This window comes from Sphaerodactylus townsendi, linkage group LG01, assembly GCF_021028975.2.
Source record: "Sphaerodactylus townsendi isolate TG3544 linkage group LG01, MPM_Stown_v2.3, whole genome shotgun sequence".
Taxonomy (NCBI): domain Eukaryota; kingdom Metazoa; phylum Chordata; class Lepidosauria; order Squamata; family Sphaerodactylidae; genus Sphaerodactylus; species Sphaerodactylus townsendi.
In genome coordinates, this window is record NC_059425.1 from 88247780 (window position 1) to 88269192 (window position 21413).

Sequence of the window (21413 nt, forward strand, 5' to 3'; positions counted from 1 at the left end):
CTATAAATAATGGATTTTTTAAAACATATAAAGACGTCTCCCTTTAAATAAAGCCTTCTCTCTCCTCTCAGTCACATAACAAGCGGTCACCTATTTGCTGCGAGAAAGCTGCTCCCGCCCCCTTTTAGGGTTCGCTTTCCTCCTCGTTCTCCTTTACTCTATGCAACGGGAGTTCCAGCAAGCGGGGTCCGAGGGTGGCTGCACAGCCCAAGGGCAAGAGCATTCCTTCGCAAGAGACAATAGCCGTCTTCCATCCCTCTGGCTGCGACCAGGCAAGGTCAGTCCCGCTGCGGCAGCAGCTGCAGAGACTGGGGAAGACCCGCCCCCCCCCCCCCCCCCCCCCCCAACGCCCCAGCCACGAGCTCGGGACTTCACAGCAGCACCCCGAGCACAGCACAGCACAGCAGAGCCGGTCCTGCCCTGCCGGCCCCAGCCAGGAGCTGTCCACCCACAGGCCGGTGCTGAAGCCCGTCAGCGCTTCCCCGCCGGAGGAGCTGTCCATCCCCGCCGTGGTGCTGGACCCCGCTTCCGCCGCCCAGCCGGCAGCGGCCCACCCCTGCCGTGCTGCTGCTGCTGCTGCCATCTGACTCGCCTCCCGACATCTTTCCAGCTGCAGGAGCAGCGGCGGGAGGCGGCGGCAGCGGCAGCGGCTGTGGAAGATGAAGAGACCGGGCGCCGGCAGGAACAGCCGCAAGCCTGTCGCCCCTCGGCCGCCTCTGTGCTGATCTCGGTGCGTCTCCCCCTCAGCCCAGCCGTTTGGACACAAAGCCGGCGGCGGCCATGGAAGAGGAGCTGAAATGCCCCGTGTGCGGCTCGCTGTTCCGGGAGCCCATCATCCTGCCCTGCTCACACAACGTCTGCCTGCCCTGCGCCCGCACCATCGCCGTGCAAACGCCCGAAAGCGAACAGCACCTGCCCGCCCTACTGCACCCGCGGGCCCCGGCTGCAGGGCCCGGGCCCGGGGCCGCCGCCGGCTCGGCTCCGCTCGACTACGACTGCGGGGCCGGTGGCGGGGCTGGCGGCGGCGGCGGCGGTGGGGGTAGCGGCGGCGTAGACCACGCGGACAAGCTGAGCCTGCACAGTGAGACCGACAGCGGCTACGGCTCTTACACCCCCAGCCTTAAGTCTCCCAACGGGGTGCGCGTCTTGCCGCTGGTCCCGCCGCCGCCGGGCTCCTCGGCGGCCGCTGCTGCAGCCGCGGCGGCTCCCCGGGGAGGAGGAGGAGGTGCCAGCTCCTCGCTGACCTGCCCGCAGTGCCACCGCAGCGCCTCCTTGGACCACCGCGGCCTCCGCGGCTTCCAGCGCAACCGGCTGCTAGAGGCCATCGTGCAGCGCTACCAGCAGAGCCGGGCCGCCGCCTCGGCAGCCGCCAAGTGCCAGCTGTGTGACCGCAGCCCTCCCGAGGCCGCCGCGGTCATGTGCGAGCAGTGCGAGGTGCTCTACTGCGCCGCTTGCCAGGTCAAATGCCACCCGTCCCGGGGGCCCTTCGCCAAGCACCGCTTGGTTCCTCCCCCCAGCCAGCAGGGCGCCGCTGGCGGCGCGAGCGGCGGGCCAGGCGGGGCAGCCCCCAGCAAGGCCCCCGGGGCCGCCCGCAAGCCCCCCACCTGCGCGGACCACGAGCTGGAGAACTATAGCATGTACTGTGTGACCTGCCGGACGCCGGTCTGCTACCAGTGCCTGGAAGAAGGCAAACATGCCAAGCACGAGGTGAAACCCTTGGGGGCCATGTGGAAGCAGCACAAGGTAAGTGGCTGGGAGGGCCTGGTCTCGGAGCCCAACTTTCCCCTGCTACAAACCCTCAATAATCTAACCCAGTGGGGCTCTCCTGGTTTATTAAAATCATCACTCTTCTGAGTTATTTTTGCAATAATCAATGTGCAGTAATCAATCTTTAGCAGCCCTTAGTCAGTTCAGACCAAAGAGAGGTTAAATGCCAGCCCTTAGCCCTGGAGAAGCCATGTGAAAAATGCCTCTGAGCATATGTGGAATAAGCCTCCCCTCCCCCAAACATGTAGGCATGGAGAACAGAACTCTTTGCAGCACAAGATGTGGTCTTTCCCTTAGATTGAGCTCAGTGCTTCTTATTTTAAAAATTTGCTGAAGTTTTTTGACTGCCCTCAATCAGTTCTTAAAGTATGTCAAGGAGGTTAATCAACCTGCATAAAGTGGGTGTCCTGGAATCTTATCTAAGGTTCAGCCTCAGCTGAACTAAAGTGGCACAGTTCTTTCCAGTCTCTTTTTAGTGAAGCCCATTATGCATGGAGTACTTTCCATGATGCTCCTAGCCAGTAGTGGGATTCAAATAATTTAACAACCGGTTCTGGTGGTGGAATTCAAATAATGTAACTATTGGTTGTTTACAAGCACCGTTTTAACAACCGGTTCTGCCGAAGTGGTATGAACCTGCTGAATCCCACCACTGCTCCTAGCCCCACAGTGAGGTCTCCTCACACTTCCTTGCATGGAGGTAGCCCCACTGTCTACTGCATGGCTTGAGCCTTTGCCTGCCCCATAAGGTGGGGAAACCCGGAAGTGAGAGGGAAACATCGGAGGTTCCCTGCTCTCGCTAACTGTGGGGCTACTGGATCTTCTGTGCTGCAACTTGAAAGCCATCAGTACAGAAATCTCTGCCCCACAGAAACTATACCCTCACTGCAGGGCAAAGTGTTAGTGTATAATTGGCCAGAGTGTCCTTGCCACAATTCTGTTCCTCATGTTAAAGATGCAGAACAAAGGTTAAGAGACAGTAACTTCTTCCAGGCTGCCTCACTGAGAGACAGAGACAATTTTCTTCAACATGGCTGCCAGCCACCCAGACAATTGTTACTAAACTGCTGTGAAGTTTGTCAAAGGTATGTTACCTATTGGGAAACGTCTTTCAGCAGTTTTGTGGCTTCTTTGTGCCTTCTGAATCATGCAGAAAGACTATCCTGAATCAAGGAAGCTCCACCATGGGTGATACTGGTGTTTCTTTGGGATCTGAAGGTGCAGTTTGCTATCTAAAGCAATTGCAGCTTCTTCTGATGATTTGATACTATTTCCCCAATTTTTCCAAACTGCATGTTGATGATTCCTTTCTCCGAACAAGCCACACAAAATATGTACTTCTTTGTTGACACACCAAGAACTTCTGGGTTTTAATTTCCTTCCATGTCACAAGTGAATAATCAAGAGGTCTTAAGCTTGAAGGATAACTGATGGTTTCTTAGCTAACATCTTAAATAATGGGAATGGTGTTGGGGACTTATGCTTTGGGCCATTCACACTGCATTCCCTCCTGATTCTGTAGCTTCCATTTGCTAGTCATCTCACAATTATTCAATCATCAAGAAGTTGAACAGATATTATTCTGATATCACATCACAGAGGCATGATTGATGCTTACCTGATGGATGGAGTCATAATGTGATGCTGGTATTGTTTATTTTAAACAGACCCAGGTTTTCTTTATTATTAAGTAGAAAGTGATGGTGTTTAGATTAATATGAAAACCAATTAAGGCCATTCAAGTTTTTGCTGTGAAGCAAGGGCAGCCAAGTCTTTATTGATTATTCATATTACACTTTGATGAAGTACTTTTCATTGCTAAGTAATGTATGCCCAGGGATCTTGGGATGTGTAGAATACTACAGCTTGTACAGAATTTGAACAAAACTACATCTCAAGCCCACATAACTGCAATTAAAACCTCCTAAAAATGGGAGCTCATTCATACACTTAGAAAAGGCATGTGGTGCAGCTCTCAAGAGATTGCACCATTTTAAGACATGCACATGTGGAACTATCAGAGTGCACACATTTATGAGCTATAATCCTTTTATACTTGAAAACTAGTATGTCTGCGAAAAAGCTCTTAGCTTAGCCACCTTGTTCATGTGTACATTTTGGACTAGGAAGTTTTATATGGCATGCATTCAGAAGTATATGATGCTGTGCGTGTTCTGAGATGGCACAGTTCCTTGAAGAAATAGATACCATTTCTAAATGTTGGAATCAGCTCCCTAACTCAATTTGGCAGGGAAGCAGTGGTATTCTAATGATGAGGGAGTATTATTTGAGTTAAGTGTGATAGGAGTACCACTTCTAGCAGTTACTAGATGAGTTCCCACTTTTTTTTTTATGAAGGACCTACCTCGGTTTCTAATATATTGGAAGAAAGGTGGGTTTAATGAATTACCCCCTGCCTCCTCAGCTAGAGAGAAGGGTTGCCTCTCTCACCCACAAGCGTCTGCCAACTGCCTGTGCTCTGAGGGAATTTTTCCCTCCCAAATCTCTAACTGACAGAACAGCTCTGACTGAACAACTTTTTATTGTCAGAACAAAATTTTTATTAACATGGAGAGGATATTTAAGAGTTAAGAGTTTCAGTTTTTCCACATATATTTTTAAGAAGTTGTCTAGCCTTTAGCTGCTCTTCCAGAACACTTGTTTGTTAGGCAGGCTGTATTCTGAAAGAAAACTAAAATAACCTGTTGTCTTTCTGTCATGAACTAAATAAAGAAATGGCACTAGAGGCTTGTAAAGGTGAAACTAGAAATTGAAAGATTTTATTAAAGGAAATTTTTTTAAAAGAGCTAAACTAGCAAAGCATTAAGGAGAAAAAATATAGGTACAAAGGAAGCTGGCTTTAGAGAGGCTACTATGTACAAGATTTTGATTAGTAACGTTTTCAATTGATACAAATTACAGACAGGACACTACCTTTGTGCCTTCCTGATGATACTGTCACTTTAACACTAGAAAAAATAAATCTGTTACTTCAGTATAATTGATATGGAGTTCTGGTTTTCTATTTAGCTCTTTTTCTAAAAATCTTACTTTTTACCCTCGGGTTAGTACTACACACACATACAGTTCTTTGGACACTAACACTAAGACAAACTCTCCTTTAGAGAGTCTCTCTCACATAGTGCTTAGCAGAGAAAAATGGCCGCTCTCCTTGAGGAAGCTTCAACCTTCTCTATATAATGTATTGTCGAAAGCTTTCATGGCTGGATTCAACTGGTTGTTGTGGGTTTTCTGTCTCACTGGACACAGTGTGTAACAGACTTCCCTCTGTGATACACCTCTGAAGATGCCAGCCACAGATGCAGGCGAAATGTTAGGAACAAGATCTACCAGACCACGACCACACAGCCCAGAAAATCCACCACAATCACTTCTCTGTATAACTCCTCTTCTCTCAGAAGCTTCACTGCTTCATATCTGAGTGGGGCTCTCCTTTTAATCAGTGTTAATATGTTTAACTCCAGGAACAATGGTACAGATTCCTTTAGTGAACTCTGCCTTTTCTGGCACCTAATTCAGAGAAGCACAGCTCACTCTGACCTGGCCCTCTGTTTCCAGAGAACAGAGCTACCTCAGAGCTACCATTCACTTTGGTTCTCACAACAGAACACTTTCTTTTCTTTTTTTCAGAACTCCCTGTCCTCAGGCTTTATAATGCTGTGCAACTCTCACAGTCAATCCCGTGGAGTTCTACATTAACCCTCTGAACATTCCATTGACTGTATAAGCCTAATTGCTTGTATATGTTACAGTGGGCTTATAAATATTTTGAATAATTAAGTAAATAGAAATTCCATTCCATTATACTTATTACTTATTTCCCTACCCAATTTGTCTATTTGGAACCCCATTCAAAGCCCCAAATATACAAACTAGGGATGACTGAAACTGTTGGTGGGAGTGGCATGGGCTTCTGCCAGTGGAAATGCCCTCCCTGGTGCACTTATGCCAGTGGGAAGGTGATTCTGCCATCGTGCGGATGCTGCTGCTCTCCCCTGGCACTGGAGTGTGGCACTGGATGCTGCACCAGCATCATAGGGCTGTCATCAGGTTGGGGGAGTGGCCGTAGGAGGAGCTGATGTCGGTCACCTTTTCCCATACGGGTGTCCTCATTATCTGTAGCTAGATGGTGACAATATGAGAACGGACTTTTTTTTTTGATGTAGTACCAAAACTTTGAAACTCCTTCCCCAGGGAGATTTATCTCTCTCCCTCTATCATTGTCTTCCACCAGCACATGAAGACTTTTTTGTTTTGATTGGCGCTACTGCCAATAACTGTTATTGAGCCTCTTCCCTGGTTTTGGTATTGTGTGTTCTTGTGTTTATATGTTTTTATTGAATTGTTTATATATACTAGAAATGATGATTTAATGTCAGAATATTTTAACGTTTTGATATTCACCTCTTTGGAAACTCTATTTGGGTATAAAGGCAACATCAAAATGTTTTAAATTAGTAAAAACAGAATGTTCCAGTTTCAACAGATCCCCCAATCCCATTCCAATGTATTTTTTTGACCAAACTGATCAACTAATGAATGTATACACATGCTTCAGCTTTATTTCATTCAGAAGATGCAGTTCTGTGATGACAATTTTAAAATGCAGAAGTCTTATCAATGCCAAGCTTTTCTGGGTTTTGTCATTCCCCAGACAGGAAAATCCTGTGTATGCCAACCTGAATGCCTGGAAATGAGGGGGAAATATATAAATAATGTCACAAGAATCACTGACTTGTGCACATCGGTAGAAATAGGGCTTTCCCCCAGGGAAATAAGCATGTCCTTGTCCCTACCAAAGATTCAGACAGATTAATTTTAAAATTAATCTTAATTTTAACATTAATCTTAATCTTAACATTTAACATTAATCATTAATTTTAACAGTGTCAGTTAAGGTAATGGTAAGATCTGCTTAGAGATAAAAAGAATTTGGGGCAGTTGATTTAATGGCTGGATGTTGAAAGTGAGTACAGCAAAGCTTTGAGCTGGGAAGTTCCTAGTTTTTCATAACTTTCTTATGCCATGACTCTAAACAAGTCACCATCTCTTGGTCTCAGCTGCCAGATCTACAATGTCGGAAGATAGTACCATATATAAGTCAAGGTTTTCAGCCTTTTTTTGAGGCTGAAAAATGCCCCCCTCGACTTATACGTGGGTCCCACTTACCGGTAATTCTTGTGTGGTGTTCCCCCTGTCCTTTCTTCGCTCTGTCCTGCCTTTTTCTCTGCTGCCCCTCTTTCAGCCACTTTCTGTGCTTAGTTTTCTGTTTCGCTCTCTCCTGCCGGCTGGCAGGCCCCCTCACTAACTCACCCTTTTTTCCCTTTTCCCTGGCAGGCTGTAAGACTTGGTCTCAGAGAAGCTGCCTGTTGGGCAGCCTGTCTCTATGGTTTTCTTAAAAGGACAATGCTCCAAAGATTACGGGGGGGAGGGGGGGAAGGGTGAGTTAGTGACTGCTTTCTCTGCTTCGCTGTCTCCTGCCTTCTTCTCTCCCCCCCCCTTTCAGCCGCTTTCTGTGCCTCGTTCTCCTCTGCCTTTTCCTCCACCACCTCCCATCCCGTTCACCCTCCATGGCCCCTAGCTTATTCCCTCTCCCCAGACCCACCTCACCCCTCCTTAAAAAGCCTCCCAAAGGCTTCTGGGGCGCTCCTTTCCCCCAACTGCGGCTGCTTTGCCTGCTCAGCGCTCCACCTCCCCATGGACCTTTCCCACCCTCGACTTACACGCGAGTCAATAAGGTTTCCCAGTTTTTCAAGGCAAAATTAGGTGCCTCGACTTATACACGGATCGACTTATACGTGAGTATATACGGTACTAACTTACCTTAGAAGACTGAATCCAAGATTACTGAGACACTTTCTGTGAAGCATTTTCAGTGCTTGAAACCTGAGCATTGTTGTAATGGAATGTGGGAAAGCTCAGATCATACTAGGTGGGGAATTCATTATTTTTTAATTTGAGTTTTTGAGGCTGAAAATTTTCAGTGAAGACAACCCTCAACCCCCAAATATCCTTATCTATAAATGTTTTGTTTTTTTTAAGTAAAAAATTTTCAGTTCCATTATATCTTATGGGGAGTTGTTTGAGGCTCTGGCATGTGTTTTTCAAAGTAGAAGCACCACATTTGTGACATAGCTGCAGGTTACTCTCCATAGAAGGACCCCCAAGTTTGGTGAAGTTTGGTTCAGGGGGTCCAATTTTATGGGCTCCCAAAGAGAGTGCTGTGGAAAACAACCAATTAGATAATAAAAGCTGAATTATGAAACTGCTTTTTATCAGCTTGGTGTATTTGGCTTTGTGTTTTCGACCATTTTTTTTGGCTCAACCCCCCCCCCCCCCATGACATGACTTTTTTTTCTAATTCATGTTTACCCAAATGGCCAGCCCTAGTTCAAATCCTTTCCCTTTTTTGCACCTTGAGGTTTGCAGACAACCAATTATGTTTCACTCACCTTCACCATTTATACTGAACAAGGATATTATAATGACAAATGAATAAAAATAAATGCTGTATACATGGTTAGGATTCAGAAGGCCATTAATCAAATGAGGGTAAATTGGTTTTGGAAGGCTCCACCAACTATTTAAATTACAATTTGAACAATGGTTGATCATTATAAAAAACTTTGTTGAAGTGCATTGCTTATTTAGACCTTATTTCAAATAATGTGTTCATTTTAATTATAACACAGTATATATCTTATGTTTTCATTTCCCTTTGTTCCTTGGAGCATATGTTTCCCCTAATGCTGTTTCATCCTCATGTTGTAAATACTGGAGAGAAAAATAAACATACAATTAACTAATTTTTGGTGATAATAGTGATTATCTTGTGCTTTTCTAAGTGTTAATTATCCTTGTACAATGCCTTTGGCAGGGTATAAATATGACATCACTGAGCCAACATCCTCAATGTCTATTTGCTTTCAAATAAATTGCACACTAAAGTCACATATTTGAACTGGCCGAGCAAGTTTTTTGCATGCAGCAATTCTTTTGTAATTTATGGCCTCCTGAGTCTCATAATAGTAGCTAAACCATAAATTCAAGTGTCATGCTCTGAATTGGGCTGCACATTTCATCAAGTTTTATGTTTTTCTGTGTAGATATGGCTGTGGTAGGGGGAGGAAAACACTCACCCATCATGAGCACATGCTACTCACAACTATTTTGCAAATGGGTTTCTCCTTTCCATATGTCTAAGAAGCTAGACGTTTTGTCCTATCTAAATCATCTTTTGAATATATTAGAAACTGTTTCAAAAAGATACGATGCCATATTCCCAAATTGGTTAGTTACATGGATTTAAACAGGAAGTGCAGTCTGATCAGTGAGCATTTTCTGACTATTCCAACATATAGCCTTATAGGCATGTTTGTTTAGAGGTAGCTTCCTCCACTAACTTGTCCACTACAATCTGGAGTATACATAAAACACAGTTAGGATCTTTACATATAGAGAATCTGAAGCAGGGATGCCTGGGTAGATTAGATCAGCCTAGAGATAACTGAGTGCTCCTTCATGTAATCCCCTAGATCCGTGGTGGCGAACCTTTGGCACTCCAGATGTTATGGACTACAATGCCCTAGATCATGATAAAAAGAACAAAGGAAAGTCCAAAATTGGCATTTTAGAAGAGAATCACAGTATAGATATATCAGAGAAGCATCAAGATCAAAACTGGATCAAAATTACAGAGATCAAATAGGAACTGAGGACAAATAGCAGTTAAGTTTCAATTCAGTAGTACAAATGTGAAAGTAGCATTCAGTTTAAATGTTGAGAAACTGATCTGATTTTTAACATGTCCTCTGAACTCTTGAGAGTTTTAAGTTTTAGAGGAAAACTTTGTTCATAGTGGTAAGGAATTCTGTGTTACACTGTGGTTTTATAGCTCTGATAGAGAGTTTTTATGGGCTGATTATGCACAGCAAAGTTCCCGTGATATCAAAGAGAACTACTTGGGGAGTTTTTGTTTTGGGGCATGTTCTGCATTATTACTCACCACCCTGTTTATTCATGAGCTGGCTTTTTGATTGTGTCAAGGGGGGCGATATTTCACGGGTTCTCTATTACTCATGTGTGCTTTCATTTTTAATATGATCTTTAATGTTATCTTTAATCTTATCAATATATCAATCTATCAATATTTAGATCAGTATACTGACATTAAAAAGGTGAACTATTAAAGAAAAGTCTTGAAAGGTGAACTATTAAAGAAAAGTCATCTGTACACTTTGCCCAAACACTGATTGTCTTTTATGGTAGGAAGTGAGGGGGGAGTAATGGCAGCATGAAAACTGCAAAAGGACATGAACTGCTGTCTGCTAAGCTCCCCAGGTTCACAATCATCCAGCTCCCAATGTGCTGTAAACCTAGGCATCAAGACCCACAGACATTTTCCCAGTGTAGTGTGGAATCACTGATTGCTTGTGTATAAAACAATGACACTGGAGATATCCCAGTTGTTGGTCAAATGCAGGGGCAAATTGGGTGGTTGGACTAATTGACTAGTCTTATTATGTTTACTTTTTTTAGTGTTAGTATCAATTTATTGATCTATCAATATAGTTATTATTATTATTATTATTATTATTATTATTATTATTATTATTATTATTATTATTATTATTATTATTATTATTATTATTAACTGCCCATCCCTGGAGGGCTCTGGGCGCTGTACAACATAAAGAAAAACACAACATACAAGAACAGCATAAGCAAAATTAAAAATATAAAATAAATATAGCTCTATAACATTAAAATAATAACTAAAACCAAGTAAATGCAGCGTACGTAGATTAAACAGCGTCCAACTATTTTTAAAAAAAAACCCTGGAGAGGGGAACAGAAGGCCCAATAGATGCAATATGACCACCTGATTAAAGGCGGGGGCGCCATCAGCGGCCAGCCTTTCCAAAAGCCCGGTGAAACAACTCAGTCTTACAGGCCCTGCGGAACTCACGAAGGTCCCGCAGGGCCTTGCAGTTGGAGGGAGAGTGTTCCACCAGGCAGGGGCCAGGGCTGTAAAGGCCCTGGCCCTAGTGGAGGCCAGCCGCATCATTGAGGGGCCGGGAACCAGCAGGAGATTGGCCTCTGCTGACCACAGAGGCCGAACTGGGACATATGGGGTCAGACGGTCCTGTAGGTATGAGGGTCCCAAGCTGCGTAAGGCCTTAAAGGTTAACACCAGCACCTTGAAGATGACTCGGAACTCAGTTGGGAGCCAATGCAGGTGGCACAACACAGGCAAAATATGATCTCAAACAGCACCTCCTGTGAGCAAATGAGCAAAAATCTAAAGATCTAAAGATATGCAGTAGCAGAGAGGTCACAGGCAATAGAAATAATATGGCAGGACAAGAAGCGGGAAGTAGTCAGCAACAGGGAGTAGGGAGAGGGGGAAGCATGCAAAGCTGCAAGCGAGAGAGAGAGAGTGTGTGTGTGGGGGGATAATTGTTGGAATAAGCGACTTCTGCATGCCTGGACACTGGGGGGTGCTGTATATCACTCTAACTGTGATGTTGCCTCTCTTGTTTGCCCTCCTTGTCTGGGCCAGGAGACCGCCCACTAACTTCCTTTCTTCCCCATGCTAGCTTCACTTCTGCTCTAGCCTTTGACCCGAGCGCATGGTCAATGGCAGCCTGCTCAGTGGGGCCTTTGCCACTGCAGCATCCTCTCACCTCCACACACGTGATGGCGCGTTAGTTGTGCCCACTTGTCATAGGGAAAGTAGTCTCTTTAGACTAAGGTTCTTTCTATCTGCCTTTTCTTGGAACAAAGTTGTAAACTGAAGATGATTGAATAAATGTAAGTTTTACCTTTTACATTTATGTCTCTGGAGAAGTTTCTATAAACTGCAGTCACACACACTACTGGGCATATCCATGACTCTAAACAAAATCTAACATGGTAGCAGAGATTGATGGTTATTTTTGAAGCCCAGTTGTTTTAAAGTTGGAGCAGATTTTTTTTCCTTGCATGGCTTAGCAGCCATTGCCTTGGTTCTTGTGTTTTCTTGCTCACCTGGCTCTTAAATATACAGCTGAAGTAACAAAGGTTGCATAGCCTGAAAGCTTGCTTCCTCTTCTCGTGTGTGACTTGAGATTGCAGAGAAAGCCTTTTTTTTGCATTAAAATGGCTCAGCTGCATAAGTAATTCTTGAGAAGCTTACAAGCCTGAATTTTAACTCATGGCTCTACAGAATTCAATCCCAAGTAAAGGAAGAGGGCATAGGTTTTGTTTTAACTACACCAAAACCAAACAGTGGAAATGAAGAGACTAGATGGCAAAGAGCAGATGAAAAGGCCATGAATTTAATTGTTAGTACCCTCACAAACTCACAACTGGTGTATGTTAAAGGACAAGATTCTGCCAAAGACATGCTAGAAGCATTAAAAAGGGTCTTTGGAGAGCAAGACAGAAATAGCAAAGTGAGTTTATTTAAACAACTATTTTCAATCAAATTACAAGAAAAATGGAGATGCTGATTGCCATATAGAGAAATTGCTGAATCTGATTGATAAGTTAGCAACCACTGGCACAGTTCTGGAGGAAGAACTGAAAATTCGGGACTGCTTTAAGCTCATTGCCTGAGAAATATTCAGCTTTTGTCTCTACTGTAAATGGCAAGACTGCACATTTGAGGAAATTCTAGGACTAACTAGGTCTGGAATTCCCTCAAGAAGCAGGCAAGAGTATCTCTGAGAGCAGAGAGGGAAGAATGGCTCAAGTTACATTGCCCAAGAAGCCAGAGGCAGCTGGAACTAAATCATTTGGATACAGAAAATCCAATCCCACAGGAAAGGAGGAGCCCACCCATCTGTTTCAAGTGTAATAAACCTGTCACCTCCAGAGGAGTGTCAATGCAATAAGAATGCTGAGACTGGCAGCAAGCCATCTCACACTGCTTATTCACACAGACAAAGGATTTTACTCCTAAAAAATCGTTCAACTTTTGCACAACCCACATGATACAAACTAATGAAAAATATAAGCCTTGGATTATTGATAGTGGTGCTTCTAGGCACATGGCTTCAGATGTTGCTTTGTTCAATGAATTAGATAGAGATGCTGGATGCAATGTGTATTTAGCCAATGGAAAACAGATTCCAGTGAATGGAAAGGGCAAAGTTACTTTACATTGCCAACTGAATGGTAATGGAACTGAGATTGTGGCAGAAAATGTCCTGTACATTGCAGACCTTGCAGCTAATCTGATCAGCCGCCCCCTACACTATCAGAAAAAGGATTTGCTGTTCACTTTGAGAATAATGTGTGCACTATCTCACGCTGGATGGTGAGCTATGCATTCCACAGGTACCCTAAGAAATGGAGTCTTTGAACTGACTAAAGAGGAACCACAAGCCTGCACAGCCAAGGTAACTTCTACCCAGCAGTCTTTGGAGCTCTGGCATAGGAGGTTTGCCCACCGTGATAAAGAGGCCATCCTGAAGCTGAAAAGCAAGGACTTGGTAACAGGTATTTCCATAAAAGACTGTCCCAATGATAACCAATTGTGTGATTGTTGTTTAAGAGGAAAGGGAACTAGGCCTTCATTCCCAAAGCAAAGCCAAAGATGCTCTAAGCAGCCTCTTGACTTAATTCACTCTGATCTATGTGGACCAATCAAACCAGCATCAACTGGTAATAACACCTATCTGTTGTCTTTTATTGATGACTACTCGAGATACACTGTGTGTTATATGCTAAGAGAAAAGTCGCAGACTGAACAGAAACTAAGAGACTATGTTGCTATGGTATCTAATAAGTTTAATAGGAAACCCAAGTGTATCCAAACGGACAGAGGAGGTGAATACATTTCCATATCTATAAACAATTTCTTGAGGGAACATGGGATCCAACACAGACTTACTGTCGCCCATTCACCAGAACAAAATGGAATTTCTGAAAGAAGAAATAGTTATATAATGGACATGATTCGGTGCATGCTCATTGATTCAGGCCTTCCCCGCAAGCACTGGGGAGAGGCAGCAATGACTGCAGTTTACCTACAAAATAGATTGCCAACCAAAGCCACAGAAGCAACTCCATATGAGTTATGGCATGGCAGGAAACCAAATGTAGAACACATCAGAGTCTTTGGATGTAAAGCTTATGCTCATATACCAAAAGAAAAGAGATCCAAGCTAGACCCTACTACGCAAGCAGGTATACTTTTGGGCTATTCTCCAGAAAGTAAAGGATACAGGATTTTTGATCCAGAAACTAACCAAATTACTATAAGCAGAGTTGTGCAGTTTGATGAGCGACCCAGAGATGGCAAGCCTGCTGTGATGGATGTCCATTCAGAGGGAGATGGCGATAGCGACCAGCTGATCCTACATCGCCCAGAGTCCCAGGATGACATCACCGTGCAAATGCCAGCAAATGCTCAACCTGAAGAGGGAGCAGCAGTGGAAATCCCAGACCTGACAGGTGAGGCAGAGGAGTCACAGACTACTGTGGAGGCAGACAGACCTTTGCTCCTCAGGGCACTCATCGCGCCTAACAAGGGAGTTCCAGCCGAGAAACTTACCTTACCTTGCAAGGGCGCCACACTGCATGAACCAGCTTCATGGTCTGGGAGTTACAGCGAACGCCTGAACCAGAAGCAAAGAAGTGGGAAAGAGGCAGCACAAGAAGAAATCGCTGCACTACATAAAACCAAAACATGGACTCCTCACAGAACTACCTAAGGGTAAAAACGTTATCGGTTGTAAATGGGTGTTTAAAGCTAAACAAGATGCAGAAGGTCAGATTGAGAGATATAAGGCCAGACTTGTTGCTAAAGGATTCTCTCAGATCTATGGAACAGATTATGATCAGACTTTTGCACCTGTTGTAAAATATTCTACAATTAGAATGCTCTTAAGCATTGCTGCATCTAGAAACATGAGAACTGAGCATTTGGACGTTAAAACCGCATTTTGCATGGCGAAATTGAACAGGAGCTTTATATTAGCAACCACCAGGGTTCATAGATGAAAAGAATAAACATTTAGTCTGTAAACTTCAGAAAGGACTTCATGGATTGAAACAAGCAGCTAAAGCTTGGTCAGATAAGCTAGCCAAGATGCTACTTCGTCAGGACTTCAGACAAGGGCACGCAGACCCTGTCTTTATAGCAGACACAGAAATGGGAGATGGACATTTATCCTGACATATGTTGATGACCTACTATTTGCCATGAAAATGAAACTGACTGTTGGAGATTATATCCCACTAATGAAGTAGAAGTCACACCTGGGAGATGCCAGCTTCTACTTCAGGATCCAAATTGAACGTGAACCAGATGGAAGCTAATATCTTCTTAGCCAGAAGCAGAAAATATTGAACTGCTACAGAGTCTGAACCTGGAAGGTGTCAATCCAATGCCTACCCCAATGAGCTCTGATTTCTACAGACAAGTACTACCTGATGACTTTCTACCTGACAACAATGATTACAGGACTGCAATAGGGCAAGCTTTAACTTAGCAATGACAACCAGACCTGACATTGCTACAGCTGTGAGTATATTGTCCAGAAGGGTTAGCACACCCACCACAAGAGACTGGACTGCTGTTAAACGAGTGGTGAGGTACTTAAGAGGCATTTAGACTTTAAACTGAAACTGCCAGCAACTAAAGATCCCACACTATTGGGATACGCTGATGCAGATTGGGCTGGAGAAAGAACAGATCTAAGATCTACCAGTGGCTATGTGTTTTTTCTATGGGGAAAGTGCTGTAAGTTACGAAGCCAGAACAAAGTGTTGTTGCTGACTCATCTACTGACTCAGAATTAGTTTCACTTTCTGAGGCATGTAGCGAATTACAATAGCTTTTAATGTTGTTAGAAGATTTTGGCATTGATGAAACTTTACCTGTACAAATGCTAGAAGATAACCAGAGTTGTATAGCCTTTTCTCTTTCAGAAAAGAATAGCACACGCATTCAAACACATTGGAATTAAGGATCAATATGTAAGACTCTTACAGGCAGAAGGAACTGTGAAACCGCTACTGTCCTACTGATATGATGACAGCAGACATCTTGAGAAAACCACTGCTAAGAGACAAGTCCCAAATCCTTGACAAACTGAACATTGTATACCTGGAAAGCATGCAGTGTCGAGAGGGAGTGTTGGAATAAGCGACTTCTGCATGCCTGGACACTGGGGGGTGCTGTATATCACTCTAACTGTGATGTTGCCTCTCTTGTTTGCCCTCCTTGTCTGGGCCAGGAGACCGCCCACTAACTTCCTTTCTTCCCCATGCTAGCTTCACTTCTGCTCTAGCCTTTGACCCGAGCGCATGGTCAATGGCAGCCTGCTCAGTGGGGCCTTTGCCACTGCAGCATCCACTCACTTCCACACACGTGATGGCGCGTTAGTTGTGCCCACTTGTCATAGGGAAAGTAGTCTCTTTAGACTAAGGTTCTTTCTATCTGCCTTTTCTTGGAACAAAGTTGTAAACTGAAGATGATTGAATAAATGTAAGTTTTACCTTTTACATTTATGTCTCTGGAGAAGTTTCTATAAACTGCAGTCACACACACTACTGGGCATATCCATGACTCTAAACGAAATCTAACAATAATACCAGGTGAACTGGCTGCAGGCAGAGGGCAGAGGTCTGGGGCAACTCTGTGCTCACTGGCAAATCAGTCCCGTTCTGGCAGTGAAGCAAAATTAAAATCATGCTTTAAGTGAATTTGCTTGCCATGGAGAGAGTGGAAAGTTAAAGTGGGACTGGAGGAAATACATCGCTAAAAGAAATCCTGCCACGACGGACATTTGCCTCCACCAAGCAGCAAACACCTTGTGCGTAATCGGCCATGGTAAACTACCAAAAGTAAGATAGAATAGTGCTCCTCAGTACAAGAATATTGGACTAGATTGTCATCAATTCTTTTCAGTTTTATAACTGTTGTGAAACTTGAAGATAAAAGAAAGTTGTTTCAATTCCATTCATAATGGGACTTTGATCTTGGCAGAGACAAATAACTTTTGTAATAAATATGTTGCAAATTTGACTCACTCATAGTACTTTTCCTTAGAATTAAGACCAAAAAGAAGCAGTAAGCCCAGCACCCAAGTTCAAATCCAAAGCATATTCTGTGGAAGAGAAGGCTCAGCAAATTGTCTGGGAAACTACAGAACTCGGGGTGGGGAGGGGGAGGGTCAGTGTGTGGCTGGGCAAGTAAATGGGGAAAGGGTAGCCCAGTGGTGAAAATGAGCCAGAAGGAGCATGGGAGACAAAGGAATGCTGGTAAGAGCTATTAGCACAGCTGGATAGAAAGATGGTCAAGATAATAAAATCAAAGATCATAAAAAGTGTTGCACAAACAATGAAACTTTGTGGGGAAGTCATATTTATAAGGATTGGAAACAATAGGACATTCTCTTATTGTTGCCCAGTTTCTGTATTTCATTCCATAAGCTGGAAAAATGGGAGGAAACTATATTGGGAGCTCGGGCATCATGCTTGAAGAGAACTTCTTTTGGGTTTGAGATCCATGACAACTCTTAAACAAATATGGCAAAAGTCCACATGAGGATCAAACAAATGGAAGATACCTGAATGATGGCAGGTGGGGACCAGGCAGCTGGGGGCGGGGGAATGGTTTATGAAAGTATAGATTTTTTTATAATGGGGAAATGTAGCATTAAAAATAAGCAGTTTTGAGGGCCATCTGGCATAGTTTCCCTTTTTTCATGTCTTCTTTCTTCCTCCCTTTGTTTCTTTTCCATCTACTCAGTTGACTTTATGTCTTGTGAGAATAGAGGTATGAATGAGTAGTGCACAAAGGGTCACAACAAGATCTTAAATCTTTAACAGAAAGAGACTTTTATGGAAGATTGGAATTGTAAGGACAATGGTGCAGGTAATAGGAGATGGAAGATGAAGAATTTAAAGGGAATTAATATTGCAGAGGATAAATTATTTCAAACAATTGTTTGCTGTTGTGTTCATATTTAAATTGATACAATGAGACTCGTACAAGATGATACACAGACAATCTCATGGATGGAGCTGCAAAGCATTTCTCTGTCTCTTTCAAATACCCGGTGGCATAGGCTGCTTCTGCATGGCCCGTTTAGACTGGTGTGGGGCCAGTAAAAATGCCGTTATTGGGGTGGGGAGATTGCATAGCTACCACTACTGAAGCACAGCAACAGCGGTGTTTTCACCCCACAATGGCGTTTTTTGGACTCGCTCAATGAGCGAGTCTTTTGGAAAACACCAACTTCCATTCGATTGAAGCCGGCGTTTCCCCACCGCCACTTTTCCCCCACTCTTACCTCCTCTTGGCTGCCGTCGCTGTACAGAGGCCAGGGGATACGCCTCCTGGCCTCTGTCCCTGGAGGCATCGCCATGGTCACGGGGGCATGTCCCTTGGCCTCTCTACAGCGATGGCAGCCAAGAGGAGGTAAGAGGGAGAAAAAAGTGGAGACCCCGTGTGAAGGTAGCCCTATGGGCCTCTGGGGCACTGGGGCTGTTCATAGAATGGTGTGCAAATGGCCCCAAGGGGGTGCACCAACTGCAACTATTTAATTCCCCCCCTCGCCCACCCATGCAGAAAGGGCCATAGAGTAGTAAGCTGCGGTACTGCAGTCAAAGCTCTACTCACAACCTGAGTTTGATCCTGTTGGAAATTGGATCCAGGTTGACTCAGCCTTCCATTCTTCTGAGGTCAGTAAAATGAGCACCCAGGTTATGGGAAGTAAACTGTAGACATTTGGGGAAGGCAATGGTAAGCCATCCTGTACACACAGTGCTGATGCTTGACAGGGGGCCACTTTCACCGTTACTAACTGTGGGACTCCAGCTCAGAATATGAGAGTGGCACCGAGGGAAGAGTGGTTTTATTATTTCTCCCCAGTGCCATTCCACTCCCTCAAATGGCCCCATGGAGCTGTTGTTTTCTCTGTTGGGTCCTTTATCAACATCTGTATGTTTACCAAAAAAGGACAAATAAAAGGAGTATTATTTGTGTGGAAGGATGCTTAAACCTTCCCTCCCTTAGAGGGTAGGACCCAGATTAGGGTCCCACATGTTGGCTTTTAAAAAGTAAAAACAATGCTTTTCAGCTTCATATGCTTCCCAGGATCACATTGTTTGGGTTCTGAGTTCCTAAGAAGTCTGGTTATCCTCAGAAGCTTATCACATGTTTTCAGTGAGAACACTAATGACAGACATGGTGCCAGAAATGCAGCTTTTCTATCATTCCCAGATCTCTCTTGAAATTCCCAGTGCTCTCTTGAAATTCAAAGCCATGGTGCGTGTGGGTATATTCTAAGTTGCACTCTCAGTTCCCTTGACAAACAAGTTGGTTTGCTGGACTTGCCATAATACCCCGCACAAACCAAGTGTGCATCCTGGGCATCTTCTGTAGCAAGGTGAATTGTATTGTTTGGCCTGCATATACTTTTATCAATACACAAATAGATGTGGAAATGTTCTCTGAGGATAGGGAATTTGGAAACTACTGTACCAGCTCCCTGCCATTACTCCTCAGTTCTAAATGTATTGCCATGAAAAGATGGCTTCATATATGCAACCCAGCCACTCTGTCTCTCCATAGGATCTTTCCTAGAAACATTCTGATACAGAAATTGTTAACATGTGTCCACATAGTTAAATCCAGCAATTTATGCAATCATAATATTATTTTTTCCTAGCCATTGCAATGACAGGAATAACTGCTGGGCACTTCAGACTGTATCCACAATTTACATCATAGTTCAGTTCCCACTGACATTTCTTCATGGTGTCCTGTGTCAAGTGATGGTCTGTCATGTAGCGAAAGGGACACTAATCCCAGTCAAAACATGGAAAAGAGTCAAAGTAGACATCAAAGCCAAGCAATAAAATTGCCATTTTATTAAAACAGTGTTTCAATACACTGTTTTCCTTTCAAGCAGGAATATGTGGATGTGTTTTTCCCTTTTTAAGCTATTGCATTTTAAAAAACAAAACATTTTTTTGTAATTTAAATCATAACTTGAATAACCCCAACATCAAAAAAGTCAAATGAAAGACTCCTCTTGACAACAGTCTCTTCTCCATAATAAGTGTTTAAATATGGTGATTATGGGGCAAAAGAACTTCCCTGTGAGACTTGATGCTCATGCACTGCTATGTTGCCCTTGAAGCAGCACAGTTTAAATGGGACACTGCGCAAGGGCAAAGTCAGTGGTGGGATTCAGCCAGTTCACACCGGCAGAACCGGTTGTTAAAATGTTGCTTGTAAACAACCAGTTGTTAAATTATTTGAATCCCACCACCGGAACCGGTTGTTAAATTATTTGAATCCCACCACTCGGCAAAGTCTCTTGAGTGGTTCTTGCATCAGCATCAGCAGCTGGAACTGAACCTTACTTACAGATATGCAAAACGGGGTAAATGGATAAAATGGAAAAAAGAAAGACTATGTTGTCAGTTATGGACAGGCAACACTGGTGTTACAGCAATATGCTAGATTTCTGAAAAAACAGCCACACTATCAAGGTGAAAGATCAAAAGCCTGATATTGGAGCTGGTGTAGCAGAACGATAAAGAGACTGGCTTGAATCTTACTTCTACCATGAACTCACTATACCTTGTTCAACATAAAGATAACAGGAGATTTGAGAATTCATCCACCATTTCCTGGACCATTTCTGTTCTAGAATGCTCCTGAGGATGTATAAAATATACATCTGTCCCTGGAGGCATCGCCATGGTCACAGGATATACATTTTGGGGGAAAGTTTCAAACAGCATTCTTCCCCCAAACAACTTCAGCCCATTTTATTTTCTCAACCCAGGTTTTTAAAAAATGACTAAACTAGCAACCTTTACCCCGCAACCCAAATTGAAGATGTTTCCTATCTGTTGAGCAAACAAAAGCAAGAAGGAAATGCTTTATTTCTTCTGCCACACCTCTTTTATTTTCACAGGTTGCTCCTGTCATTTTGTGTGCTGCAGCAGATTCTCTGTGAAGGTTTTCCACAGAGGTTTCCTCTGCTTGCAGCTCATGCACTCACAATTTCTCTGTAAAAAGTAGATGAATAAAGTTGGTTTTGCCTAGTGATCCTGCATATGTGTTGTTTTTCCTTTTTTTGTTTTTGTTTTGAGGAGGATGTCTGTGATGCTACGGTGACACGATTAGAGAAGTTGCAATATGAGCATGTTTGTATCACAGTAGCTTCACAGACATTCCCCTCAAAAACCAAAAGGAAAAACAACACTTGCACGGGATTCTTAGAAAAAACAAACTTTATCTACTTCTTACAATGAAATCACATGTGGATGAGCTGCAAGCAGAGGAAACCTCCATGGAAAACCTTCATCAAAGGCAGAGACATGGAGTATCTCGGCAGCAGCACACAAAATGGTGGGTACAACTGACAAGAGCGTTGTGCAGCAGACAGGGAAAAAGATCCGTTTTGGCTGGCAACACTTGAGTTCTCCTGTGCTGTGGAAACACAAAATGCCCAAACAGATCTTTTAAAACCATCTGCAGGACATTCTATTTCTGTTGTGTGGAATCCATCTCTCTCTTACCCTATCTGCCCCAGTGTGTGACATGGGCTAATAATAGTCTGTGGTGGATTTGTTGTTATAGCCACCAGGACTGCTCCTGATGGGCCACT

General features: G+C 43.8%; 1 protein-coding gene across 12 annotated transcripts in view; it reads left to right on the forward strand.

Moving 5' to 3' along the window:
- Positions 1–629: 629 nt before the first annotated feature.
- Positions 630–21413, forward strand: part of TRIM67 (tripartite motif containing 67) — a 74002-nt gene continuing 53218 nt past the window's right edge. For 8 of the 12 annotated variants that reach the window (XM_048486573.1, XM_048486558.1, XM_048486591.1 and 5 more), the window contains exons 1-2: positions 731–997; positions 1055–1743. In XM_048486573.1, the coding sequence (XP_048342530.1) occupies positions 781–997; positions 1055–1743 (906 nt within the window). In that variant the 5' untranslated portion in view covers positions 731–780. Of the gene's footprint in view, positions 1744–21413 lie in introns of all 12 variants that reach the window. The other 4 variants (XM_048486540.1, XM_048486550.1, XM_048486582.1 and 1 more) reach the window with 3 other exon arrangements.